General features: G+C 34.5%; 1 protein-coding gene across 3 annotated transcripts in view; it reads right to left on the bottom strand.

The window, feature by feature from the left end:
• The window catches only part of LOC123552342 (uncharacterized), a 469,144-nt gene that overhangs the window by 433,980 nt on the left and 21,086 nt on the right, over positions 1 to 14,078 (bottom strand). The window contains exons 11-16 of one of the 3 annotated variants that reach the window (XM_053541854.1): positions 12,247 to 12,800; positions 11,120 to 11,155; positions 10,106 to 10,204; positions 8,937 to 9,039; positions 7,856 to 8,025; positions 2,142 to 6,146 (exon numbers count right to left, since the gene is read on the bottom strand). The exons of 1 other annotated variant lie outside the window; for it this stretch is intronic. In XM_053541854.1, the coding sequence (XP_053397829.1) occupies positions 4,677 to 6,146; positions 7,856 to 8,025; positions 8,937 to 9,039; positions 10,106 to 10,204; positions 11,120 to 11,155; positions 12,247 to 12,800 (2,432 nt within the window). In that variant the 3' untranslated portion in view covers positions 2,142 to 4,676. Of the gene's footprint in view, positions 1 to 2,141; positions 6,147 to 7,855; positions 8,026 to 8,936; positions 9,040 to 10,105; positions 10,205 to 11,119; positions 11,156 to 12,246; positions 12,801 to 14,078 lie in introns of those variants that run through there. One more of the 3 variants, XM_053541857.1, reaches the window with a different exon arrangement.

The raw sequence follows: 14,078 nt of genomic DNA, 5'->3' as shown, positions 1-14,078 counted from the left end.
ATGTTATTCAGGACATACTGAAATGTTAAGGGAAAAAAAACTACAACAGTGAAATTAGTATATCGTGAATAAGAAACAAACATAGAAGCTTTTTTCTGACAATGTTATTGTTTTTCTGTATATACCAAAACTATATGTGTTTTATAACAATACCCAGTAGTATGAATCTGGACGAAAACCCCGTCTTTAAATATTCCCTTTTATGCAAAACGAAATTGCCGTTTATCATTAGTCATCTTGTTACTGGGAGCTCTATATACATGAGGAAGAATTGACCTCATGACCGATATTGCAGAAAATCGATATCAGGGGAGACAACAGCTATTTGGTATTGGTAACATATATTGGTAACAGGTGACCGGTATTGCGATGTCGATATCTACTGCCTCCGGGTATTGTCACCTGGATGTTTATTTCAATATCAAGTGTAATAAAAGAGAAGGATTTTCATAAGATAATTAAACAAGCTTGAATTATCACTGGAGTTACAAATTATGGAAAAGGGATTTTTCATTAGAAATAAAAGAAGTCATTTTTATCAAATGAATGTTTAATATGTAATTTTCTGAACCATAGCATTTTTAACATGTTATTTTATAATAATTAAATTAATTTTTATATCAATAGACCATATCTATCAGCAATAAAAACCATATTTTCATATAAAATTATTTTCATACATATTATTATATAAGAAGAATGTATATTTTAACATGTTTTCGAAAAACAATGTAACAAATCGGCTGAACATTGCTATCTGTAAACCATTTAGATTCAAGTTAAAGGCAAATATCGATGAAGTCTTTTATTTATTTATTTTTTTCATTTTCAACCAAATCTGAAATGTAAATGACCCGTAATCTCTAGAAAAAGGAGGTTCGTACCCACAGACACATCCTTTTATATTTATATAGCACTAGCATTGATATTTTTACGGCGTCTCCCATCTATAAAATATGCTGCCGTTGAAAAATAAAATCTGACATATATATTTGGCGATTACATTTAAGACCTGGGAGTTTGAACTTATTTTGCATTAGAGACTAATTAAATAGATGTTTTAGATAACGGATAAAAAGATCATCCGTCAACCGTTGGTTAGTTAGCTAGTTTTCTGTCGTATCACAAAATAGACTAAGACAGCCGACTACCACTATTCATTAATACGTTATGGACGCGTATCTAATGTAAATTCTAACACGATCCGATTCATTTTCCCTATAAACAAAGACCCCTAATCTGACGGTAAACCTTTAGATCTTGACCAAACGTGACTGAAAGTTGCATTCAAGTCATCTTATTTAGACAAACATCAGAGCAGACACCAAATTCAACCCACTTTATCTTTCCAGTGATTTGTCGTTGATTTTTTGATGCCACAAATTACTATTTGACCCCTAATCTGACGGTAAACCTTTAGATCTTGACCAAACGTGACTGAAAGTTGCATTCAAGTCATCTTATTTAGACAAACATCAGAGCAGACACCAAATTCAACCCACTTTATCTTTTGCCTCCAAGCACAGCCTTGACCATCACTTGATATTATGATTGATGGACTGACAAACAAGAACTGGTAGAACACGAAATGCTCCCTTGATGCATTCAGTAACTGCAAAGGGAACAGAAATTATTTGGTCACTGTACATAAAGCTTCTACTGTTCTGGGTCAATGTAACCTTGACCTTTGACCTACTGGCCTCAAAATCAATAGGGGTCATCTGCTGGTCATGATTAACCTCCTGATCCTAGGCCCAAGCGTTCTCAAGTTATCGTCCAGAAACAATTTAACTGTTCTGGGTCACTGTGACCTTAACCTTTGGCCTACTTTGACTTACTGATCTCAAAATCAATAGGGGTCATCTGCTGGTTATGACCAACCTCTCTATCAACTTTCATGATCCTAGGCAAAAGTATTCTCGAGTTATCATCCGGAAACGGATTGGTCTACATACTGACCGAAAGACAGACCAACAGACAGACATCTGCAAAACAATATACTCCTTCTTCTTCGAGGGGGTTGGTGGGAAGGGGTCATAAGAAATGACTGGACCTTCAACAGAGTGTCACCCCTGAATTTTTTTAATCAATAACATGATTAAGACTGGCAATGGGTAAACATGGACAACAATTACCATCAGTTTAGTTTCACTAACGTTTTATTATAATACTTAAAATCTATGAAACATACATAATACCGAAACTAATAAATGATCTTTTTCTTCTTTAATATTAAAAAATTAGGTTATCACAGGAATCATTGTGAAAAAATTATTTTTCAGCTAGCATTATTTCAATTAATAAATTAAAGATACAAGAAGCTGTGACCTACTACACAGACCTGTTACTATCAATTACAGCTTAAATGTAGCAAAAATCTCTTTTAATGAACCTACTTCCGGAATTACAGTTGCATTGAAGCTTTTAAAGCAGGAAGTACATACATACTAAAAAATATGAAATCCTTGCAGAATTCAACAACTGTACTTTGCATATTTCATGTCTCAAAGATTGATAAACTGTTTATCAATTCTTTGCCTTAAATATATACATCATGAGGTAAAATATATTCAAATTATCCTTGCTATACATATTCATATTCATGCTTTTGACATGAATTGAAAAAAATCTACACTTGGCAATTTGAAAGACATTCAAATTCATAAAATCTGGTTTCCCACAATGCACTTGGCAATTTGAAAGACATTCGACTTCATAAAATCAGGGTTCCCACAAAATGATCAGACATAAAATTCTCTAGTTTCTCCTACACATATCATATTTCCCTAACAATTTGTGTATTTTACATAAATAACCATTTTCAAATTTAAATGCAAAGCGACACCTCTTAAAGGAAAGATGCCTACTTGATTTTCATCATATCATTAATGAAATGAAATTTTAAAATGTACACCAAATCATTATTTTACAGTAACAAATTTCAGGATATTGGCCTTCATCTAACCCTCTATTCAGCGTTTTTGAAAACTGACCATTGATGGCCTGATAAAATAAAATTCCTTGACATGTTCCAAATTTTCCCTGTTTTCATATTCCTTGACATTTATAAACTTTATAAAATGTGTATTATCATTTTTGTTTGTAGGTACAAATGCTTTTTATATAATATGCTAAACTGTAACAATATGAACTTGTCTAAGAATCTTTAAGATTCTAACTGTATGTATGTATACCGATATAAGCAATTACCCATTATTAATACCGGAACAAACATTCAAAAACTATAATAACCATATTACGAGTGTCTCGTAATTCCTATTGGTTAACTGAAACAATCGTGAAAATACTGCCATTCTTAAACAAGAGCTCTTCATGTAGATGTCAATCTTTGTTAACAAGTGCCTGACATTCGGCAACATGCAAGAAGTATTATGGTTCATGGCCTTCTTACTCAACTACTGATCATAAACATATGTATAGAGTTTTAAAGCTATAGCTCTTATACTGTTCAAGAAAAGCAGACCTAAACAAAAATCTTAGAAAGAAATTCCATTTATCTAAGTTGAGACGGTCCATCATTCTAAAAACGCAAGTAAAAATCATGTCTATTTGTCTGTTAACTTCACTAATGATGATAAACAAGCGATAAACAAAGCTCTGGCAGTATGTAATACAAGTAAACCTAAACAAGAATTTTAAAGAAGAAATTCAAATTTTCAGTACAGAAAGGGTTATAGTTCTTTAATACAAATACCATCTGTCCTACTTTTCAAATAATGAGAAAACAAGCAAACTCAGTGAATTAATTCAGTTTATATCCCCAACCAAATAAGTTCTTTTGTAAATAAGAAGACTGTATTTTGAAAGATATTTACTTTTCAGATATACAAAAGTTACATGTTTGTACTACAGGACAGTTGGTTCCTATTTTATACCAAATGTAGGTGAAAAACTGCCATATACTGATCTATATTTGTATTAAATTTCATGAAGCTCCATCAATCAGTCACTTTTGCTTTTGTGGAAATTTACGAATTTTAAAACATATAAAGGGCAACAACTTTGCAGGCCAGTATTAAAGAGATCCTGATGACAGATGTGCATGCACCACCAGCCTATAGTGATCTATATTTGTATTAAATTTCATGAAGATCCATCAACAAGTTACTTTGTTAAAAGGGACTTAACAGATTGAAAAGCAATAAAAGGTCAATAACTCTGGTTACTGAAGTGATCTTGATGAAGGTTAAGTGAGAAACACCCTCCTGTAGTGGTCTACATTTGTGTAAACTTTCTTGAAGATTCATCAATGAGCAACTTAAATTTAGTCAAAAATCCCTATTTTTACCAAACCAAGGAAAAGCCCTAGTATGCCTTTACCGGGTCAAGGGTGATAATACTAAAAATAAGCCAATGTTATGTGCAAATTGTGCAAGGTTTGGCATTCTAGTTTAAATTGCTTTTGATAAGAAAGCTCTCAAAAATCTTATGTTAAAAAAAGCTTAAGCTTGATGATATAAGTTTAACAAATGTGTCTATAAAAGACAGAACAAAATCAGACGTCTATAAGTTAATACTCTTGCATATCCATTGTTTTATAAACAAACAAAAAACGAAATAAAAAATCAGCCTTGAACAATATATTAAATAGTGTATATAATCAATCCTACTGCAGTATCTTAAAAGACAATTTTCTGGATAGATTAGCACTGACTTTATGAACCATCAGGAGCAATTTCAACTTTATACACTTCTCCATTAATCTCAACATAATCTCCAGTTGCTAACTGATTCAACTGTTCAGTTGATAGTTCAAAACCCTCATCAACCTCTGCTGAATGTTCAACAGAGGGAGCTTCAGTTTTTATCATGGTATCACTGGCATTCAGAACCTCACCTTCGTTCATAACATTTGTGGAGACTATCTCTATTGCCGATGACACAATTTCTGAAGTCATGTCGTTGTCAATATTTTGGGTTTCGAGTATTCCGGCCTGTTCTGCTAAAGCCTGAAGTCCTTCAATGGCCTCAGCAGCTTCATGTTCCTGAACGGAGGCATGAAGAACTGAACTGATTGACGATACCTGAGGGGAGACCATGCTTTGTTCTTGTGAAGAGTCAGCTACCACATAGGACTCCATATCATCTGGAATGATATTGTCTATTGTTATTTTCTCAGCTTGAAATGTTGTGCTTTCATCGCCAGTTTCAGTGATAAATTCCATTTGTGTGGCATCGTCCATAGTCTGTGTGGTGACTATATCGGATAATGCCATCACACTTGATTTGACATTCTGACCCTGAACTTGTGCCGCTGCATTGTCTAATGTGACGTAACAATTCAAACCATCATCTTTCATAATAATTTCGATGCCGTGTTTCTTTTTCATGTGCTGGAATAGGTTTCTGCGGCGAGGATTTATATATCTACACAAAACACAAGAGTAAACATGAGTGGGTGGGGAATGGTCCTGCATATTATGTTTTCTCATATGAACCAATAAATTCTTTTTATTATTTGTACGGAAGTCACACACAACACACTGAAAATCATTTGGTCCCTCATCAGGCATAACCTGTTTATGTTGAGCATACAAATGTTTATATAGGTTGATAAGCTTTGCAAATTTCATTGAGCAGTAGTTGCAAGCAAATATTTTATCTGTACTAGAGTAGTCCGACTTCTCAAAAGGTCCCATGTCTGCTTCAGCAGCTTCACTCAGTGATGCCCCTTGAGTGTGCTCCATACCAGCTACAAGAATTTCCTGGGGATTACTATAATTCTTTTCCAGTAATGATCTCCGCTGGTTCCGCTCTACCTCGACTCCATGCTGAGACCTCATGTGACGTAACACATGCTCTTTCTGTGTTGCACGATATGAACACAGGCCACACTGAAATGGCCTCTCTTTCGTATGAATCAACATGTGTCGCCTTAACCGGCTTACACAGTCTGTAACAAAACTACAGTGTTCGCAAAACAGTTTCAACTCGGGCCCATTCTTATGGAACTTTTTATGTTGTTTCAAGTCTTTCTTACTGACCGTCATAAGTCCACAAACATCGCAAGTGAATGCATTTAAAGCTCCTTCCTGCGGCATGTGTCGACGCTTGATATGATTTTTGAGATCTGGATTTTCGCTGGAACACACATAGTCACACAAAGGACACTGTACATTCTTCTCCTGTAAAATAAAAAAAAAAATCTTAATAATCTAGATACATGTACTCTTTTCGAACAATGGGTTGGGTTCTTGTACGATGGTAAATAAACAGAGCTTGTTTATAATATTTTTTGTCTTTAAAAAATGGTAAATAAACAAACATAATTATTCAAGCTTCTGAGCACAGGATACTAGTAAGTAAACAATAAGCAATATTTTGATCTCAAGAAAAACTTGTGCATTATTCACATGCTTGAAATTAAATGCAAGTCAGATTATCAGTACATCATTTCATCAAAATTTAACGTCAAGCAAATTACTACTGACTTTGAAATGATCACTTCTGCTTGCCAAGTTAGCTGTTTAACACGAAGAAAGTGGTACCATTATTGAGGTAAAAACTGGCAGAAAAATATCCTAATCATTTCTGTATAATGATCTTACTACAATGATAAATTTGCAAAGTTATTGCTTCCAATGGATATTTGTTCATTCAACTTCAGTTAAATCAGAATCTGCCTAACAACATGAGACCATCATAACAGTTGGTGCCAGTTCAAACATGTCCAATCATGGTGTTACAATTCTGTGGATGCAAGCTCAACTCTTTGTTTGGGTGTATGAAGCACACTGCTTTAGATATTTTCAAGCTGTTTTCATGAGGAAGAAAACTACAGGAAAGCTCACCAATACCCATGGCAAAATTAGACTAGTATCTGGCTACTATCTTCTATCTCATTTCTGCAGACAGCTAAGTGGCTTCTTCACAAAAGAAGTCAAACCACTGTGAGTCTCAAACCCACAGGGGCAAGCAACTCATAGTCAGTAAACTCTCTACTAAGGAGTCCGATTTCCAATGAGCAGTTACTTCCTAATGAGCTTCTGTGGCAGAGTGGTTAAGGTTGTGGACTTCCAATAAGACCTGGGTCCAGTTGTTCGAAACTTTAACAGGCGATTAAGCTTACGGTTGATTAACTTTTAGGGTTATTTTTTGACATTTCAGAAGACTTAGAAAAACATATGTGTGAGTTAAAAATTATGAACACTGGAAAATCTTTACAGTAAAGTCCTAATGTCATGCTAGTGTTTCCCACCAATAAAAGTATTTTGAATCAAAATTTAACCGGCGGTTAGTTTAACAACCGATTAATGTTTCGAACAACTGGGCCCTGGTATGATCGAACTCAGTAAACAGCTATCTCCTGAGTACATGTAATGTAATCAATTACAAATGCAAAACAGACTGTAATCATAATTACACTAAAGTTACATGTAGGTTACATTATTTTGGCTTTTATTAATAAGAAATCCACTATTACATACTCACTGAAATAACTGAAGAACAGAATGCTACACTTTAGATAATACTTTAAAAAGATACACAGTGTACTAGGAGTTTGCACATGTTTGCAGTACACATTATGAAAAATCTATAATTACATTTGAAAACCAATGTAGTTGTAATTTCATTAATTGTAATTTCTGAATAATCACCCCAGGTCTTCTAATTACTTGCCTCTCACTGCCGTAGGTTCAAAACATAGCTTTGGGTGTAGGATTCTTTCATATGAGCAAGCCATCCTTCTAGCCTATGGAAATTTTATGGCTCTACAGTGTACCCACCCATGTCTGAAATAATACCCAGAATGCCACTTGGGGTCTTCTTCACCATCAAAAGCTGGAAAGTAGCCACATATCTTTAAACTACCCCTATCCCTCAAAGACGTTACCTCGTGTTTATATTTAAGATGCCTCTCAAGATGTATTTTCTGTCGGAAGAGCATATTGCAGTATACACACAGGAAGTTACGCACATCATCATGTATCTGCATGTGTCGTTTCAAGTTGCTGCTTGTCGCTGCTCTATACGAACATTTCGGGCAGGCATGTGGACGGATACCTACAAAGGAAACACCATGAGCAATCTGAATGGATACTGTTAGTAAACTTCTTAGACTGGAAACCCTATGTGGTAACATATTCATGAAAATGTGTAGACCAGTGATTAACACTTTAATCTTCATCTTGCAATTACTCAATTAGTAAATTTCTTTTGTTTTTACATGTTCTTTCATTAATTATCAAACAAATTTTCTTTACCATACTTATCAAATTACATTCATTTAAATCACAAAGAAGTGATTTGGGCCAAAATGGCTTTTTCTTAGGGAGCTCCTACCACACCCAACACTTTACATACAACGAAATCATTTAACTTTGTTAGTACATTAGTAGTTTAGGCAAAAACAACTACTTCGGAAGAATGCTCAAAATCTTCTGGACGTGGAGGCTATAGAGTAGTAAATAAATTTGCTGTATTTTCCACATAAAATTAACAATCTTCTGAGAGCTGTAACACATAGCCAGGCCCATTTTAAAAAGAATTACTAGCCTTATGTTCTTCAATAACCTAAAACCACCAAACACATCAAGGAAAGTAGGGGTTATGTATCTTCTAAAGAGAGATTTTTTGCCCGACACGTCAACACTATGGTGACAGCTAAAATATGGGTATGAACAAATGAGTAATAAAGTTTATTAACATTTCTATAAATGCAAAATCTCTCCTTGAAAATGCTACCAAAGTGTCAAGTATAGGTCCACAATGAAATAAAAACAGGAACTGGCCTACATAAAACATGAAAATGCCATTTTAACTTGGAAAAAAAATGAGGATTTTTTCTTTCCGCCATTATCCGACTAGCCCGGAAGTGCTGTTTGATTACCTATTTAGTACTACTGGACCTTGAATGTTTTCCTACTTGCTTGACACTTCAATGACTTTTATTGACAGGAAACTGCTTCACTTACCAAGATGTTTTCTCCTATGTTTGAACCAGTTTCCTCTATTCTCTGTCTTATGTCCACAGTCAACACATACATACATACCCTCCTCATCCATAGTGATATCCTCCTGTTGTAATACAAGAAGGCTATGATTATTTTTTTATGGATGAAAAATCAATCACAATTATGTAACACATTTCATCCAATATAGTATTTATACCGTATTTATATACTGTAGATTTCTCTTGGAAAAAAAAAAAAAAAAAAAAAAAAAAAAAAACTCCTTTTCCCACTTCATTTAGATGTAAGGGTGAACTGATATACAAAAGCACAAATGTATAAGATGCAGTTGACAGAGTGTAGTGTTCTGCACATCTTATTATGAAAAAATATTTGTGCCAAGTTATTTGAAAATCCTTTAAGGGATTTAAAAGATAAGAAGAGGACATGATGCACAACTTCACATGCTGAATAATATTCCTGTAAGGTTTCATAATACAGGGTTAAATACATTTTGAGATACATTCAACACAAACTTAGGCCCTTTTTATGTGTATTTTTGACTAAATCAAGGGCCTTAACTCTGGTCTGACTGTGAGATTCAAATTAAAACCCCTGGTGCAAAGCTTCCTGTGCTGAATAACAATCTTGTGACATCTAATGACTCTGGGTCAAATACTTTTTGAGACATGAATGACACAAAATGGGACAGACAGACGGACAGGACAAGGGCAACTGTAAGTGCCCTCTCCAAAAATGGGGTGTGTGGGGGGCGGGTGGGGGGGGGGGGGGCACAAAAAAGATGACCAAATTTCAGGACTACCAATTTTGTTCTGTTTGGATAGCTTTCCAGTATTCAGGGGATCTTGTTTACAAGGTTTCATTGTACATGCACATTAATAAATAAACATTTTAGTGCTGTCAACAATAAAGGTCTAATACTAGATTTAGCTCATTTTAGGAAACATGTCCAAATTAATCGACAATGAAAATATCTATTGAAAATCATTCCAGTACTGATTTATTCCTCAATTTGTCCAGGCCATCTTTAATCAGCATATTAGTAGATGTCTTGGCCCAGTGAATAACTATCACACTATAGTTTCAAAACCATTTGGCAAAGCTATGAAAGTTAATTTTACAAAACCTTTTGACTTCAACACAATTCTGAGTTTAATCTATTATTAACCAACCCCTAGAGGTGTCTTTTCCATCTTTGGTCTAGCCTGAAACTGTTTAACTTCTGTACCCTCAGGGAGACGAACAACAATATATTCCTGATAAGGATTACTCTGCAAAAAGCGAAGTTCACATAAATATACAATACAAAGTTGTTCACATAAAAATACAACACAAAGTTTTCCAGCAGTATTTCAGTAATGTAATGGAGAACAGTCTAACCAGTGTCACTGAATTCTGTGCTGGTACTCACCCATTCCCCACAAGTAACTGCAAACTTCTCCACATGAATCAGAGGTGGAGGACCAATGCTTTCAGATACAGCTTTCTATGAAACTTTCACGGAGAACATATGCCGTGCCTTGGAATCTAACTCATGATCCCAAGATCAGCTGATCTGTTCTTTCCCTATTGAGCTATGCAGGAAGGCAGGAAGAAGGTTAACATTTAAATAGTTCATAATATTTTCAAATATGATACTAGATGCCCCGGGCAACATGTCGAGCTCTTTGACCCGTAACTGTGACCTAGACCTTTGAGATATCTGGGGTTTGCGCATGACACTCCGTCTCACTGAGGTTAATATTAATGCCAAATATAAACAAGATTGCTCCATGCATGTCAAAGTTATGGTCTAGACAAACAAATATGGATGGACGCACACACATACATCGAACAGCCATTAGGACAACTATGCCTTCTCATCCACAAGCGGGCTCGACAACAAGAACCTGACACCAAGGACAATACTATTAACTGTGGGTGAAATGCTTTTCCACCATATTGCCATTAATATTAAATCTGCACTTTCTCATGAGGTTGACTCACTATTTCAAGAGGGAGTTTGCTAGACTTGGCCTCAACCAAAATTGCTGCCTTACACATTGCATTTTCTGATGTAAAGTAGTAGATCAAATAACTTACCATTAAGATTAGTAGTAATACATAAGATTTATTTTTTATTTTGTTTAAAAATTTTCCTAAAGCTTTAATAAATTTATTTATTCTTTAAACAAAATATACAGTACCTTACTGGAACCAGATTCTTCAACTGTAATTCCCTCCTGAAATCAAATGTAAGTTTAGGTATTTAAATCACAGACACACCTGTAACAGTATTAATAAAATGGAAAGAAACATCATATTACATTAGTCTTCTGACTTCTACCACCAGCATACTGAACTAGTTTCAATTTCAATAGAAAATATGGAAACCAACTGCCTGTAAACCTTCAATAATAAAATTAAAGCTTTAATTATAAGATAATAATCTGATATGCTTGCTCCATTTAGCTTCAACTAATTGAATTCACTTAAATACAAAATTTATTAATCAGCCAATCATTTAAAGACTATTTTCAGTAATAAGCCAACCATTAAAGGACAAAATTCAGTAATCAGTCAACCATTAAAGGACAAAATTCAGTAATCAGTCAACCATTAAAGGGCAAAATTCAGTAATAAGCCAACCATTAAAGGACAAAATTCAGTAATAAGCCAACCATTAAAGGACAAAATTCAGTAATCAGTCAACCATTAAAGGGCAAAATTCAGTAATCAGTCAACCATTAAAGGGCAAAATTCAGTAATAAGTCAACCATTAAAGGACAAAATTCAGTAATCAATCAACCATTAAAGGACAAAATTCAGTAATAAGCCAACCATTAAAGGACAAAGTTCAGTAATCAGTCAACCATTAAAGGGCAAAATTCAGTGATCAGCTAATGATTAAAGGACAAAATTCAGTAATAAATCAACCATTAAAGGGCAAAATCGAGTCATCAGCTAATCACTAAAGGACAAAATTCAGTAATAAGTCAACCAATTAAGCGCAAAATATCATTAAAAGACAAAATTTAGTAAAGAGTCAATCATTAAAGGACAAAATTCAGTAATCAGTCAACCATTAAAGGACAAAATTCAGTAATCAGTCAACCATTAAAGGACAAAATTCAGTAATCAGCTAACTATCAAAGGACAAAATTCAGTTATCAGGCAATCATTAAAAGACAAAATCACGTTATCAGTTTAAAACCATTAAAAGGCAAAATCCAGTAACCAGCCTATCATCAACCTTTGTTACAAAATGAACTAGATGTGAGGATACTACACAAGAACAACCTGTCAAAACGACAAAATAATGGTGAAGCTTTACCTCTTCCTCCTCATCCTCCATTTCTTCATACTCTGCCTCACTGTCTACTGTGTTTGTCCCTGTTGTCTTGGAAACAGCCCCTGTTGAGCTTTCACATCTGTCCCTAGATTGTAGTTCCGATTTATCATAAGCACGGACTGGTGTTATTTTCACTTCAGGAAGCTTCTTCACTGGTGCAATTCTCAAATTAGTCTGATATTTCTTATCCTGTTCAGAAGGTGATTTACCAATAACTGTAGCTTTTACAATGGATGGTACCCTGCTTCCACTGGTGTTTGAAGAACTCTCATTGCTATTTTTCTGAGATGTCTTAATTTTCTCTAATGTTTCGGAGACTGCTGTCTCTTTAATCTTCATAATAACGATCTCGCCACCCGATGCTAATTTCTCAACAGTTACTGTCGCATTTTCTGGAATTCTGGCACTATCAAGACCTTCTATATTGACCACATTATCTTCAGTTGTAGCTTGTGCAGTGCTTACTAACAAATTACCATCTGAAGATACAACCGTTGTTCCTGCTGTACATTCCGTAACCTCCTCTACATGGCGATCTGTTAAAAGAAGATATAATCTTTATTACTGTCTAGCAAAACTATTTCTATAATACATGTACCATTTTTACTGGTCCAATATTAATTTGTTTCCATTGACTAGGCTTGAACAAAATTGGTAAGGAATCACTTGCTAATACAACCAATAGCCCAAAAGGTCTTAATTTCTTTATTTTTTGTTTGAAAATTAAGTTAGAAAAACATACACCAAGACACAGCATTTTCATCAATTCATATGACTGAGTACTCACGGTATATGATTAAACCTATATTTCACGGATGAAACTTACGGTGCCTTCACTTTCTCAGATAAACAAATCACTTATTCTGATGAAAACAAAGCATGTTCATGGAACAGCAAATGAAATCATCCAAAAATATCACTTCACAAACGGGAGCTGATTTTACAGTAACTACGACGGAACATTAGGAACTACCAGGAGTAAACTTGTATAAAGAAAAGGTAAATATATTCAACAACTTTCGAGAAATATGCCTCACAACTGGAGTACCGCTATGCACATGTGGGAACTAACAGTGTATAATAACCACTTTTTTTAACATTCGTCTTGATTTCCACGCCCTTTTCTGCAATTATATGTACACTTTTAATTCTAGATATGTTACAAAAGAAAAATGGTATGTCTGTTTTTGTTTAAAGTGTAATAAATACAGCATGATCTAAATATCAGGCACCTACATTTTAAGGATAATCACTAAAGTAGGCACTTCAGTTATTTTGGAAAGAATCATGTAACATATGCATCAACACAAGTTCCTTTTGATGTTCTATATGGGATATATGCTATCAAAAACTAGTTTTAGAAAATAAAAAGACCTAAACAAAAAAGTAGAATCCCATAAAGGCATTGAGCATAGCAAATGCAGCCACCCATTATCTTAAGTTACAATATCAGCTACATGTTTCAATGTCAAACTGATGATTTTTAGAAATTATTTGAAAGATTTTCCGATGTACAATCAAATGACCCCTGGGGCGGGGCCAATTTTAACCCGGGGCTCATAATTTGAACACAGTTTGTAGAAGTCTACTAGGCAATGTTACATATCAAATATCTAAGATCTAGGCCTTCTTGTTTATTTTTAGCAAATTTATGAAGATTTCCCTATGTACAATCAAGTAACTCCTGGGGCTGAGTCAATTTGACCTGGGGGGTCAAGATTTGAATAAATTTTGTAGAGGTCCACTAGACAATGCTACATGTCAAATATCTAAGCTCTAGGCCTTCTGGTTTATTTTTAGAAAATTTTGAAGAT

The sequence above is a fragment of the Mercenaria mercenaria genome, chromosome 4, assembly GCF_021730395.1.
Source record: "Mercenaria mercenaria strain notata chromosome 4, MADL_Memer_1, whole genome shotgun sequence".
Taxonomy (NCBI): Eukaryota; Metazoa; Mollusca; class Bivalvia; order Venerida; family Veneridae; genus Mercenaria; species Mercenaria mercenaria.
The sequence above is the reverse complement of the archived record's forward strand: the minus strand, read 5'-3'. Positions and strand labels throughout refer to the sequence as shown.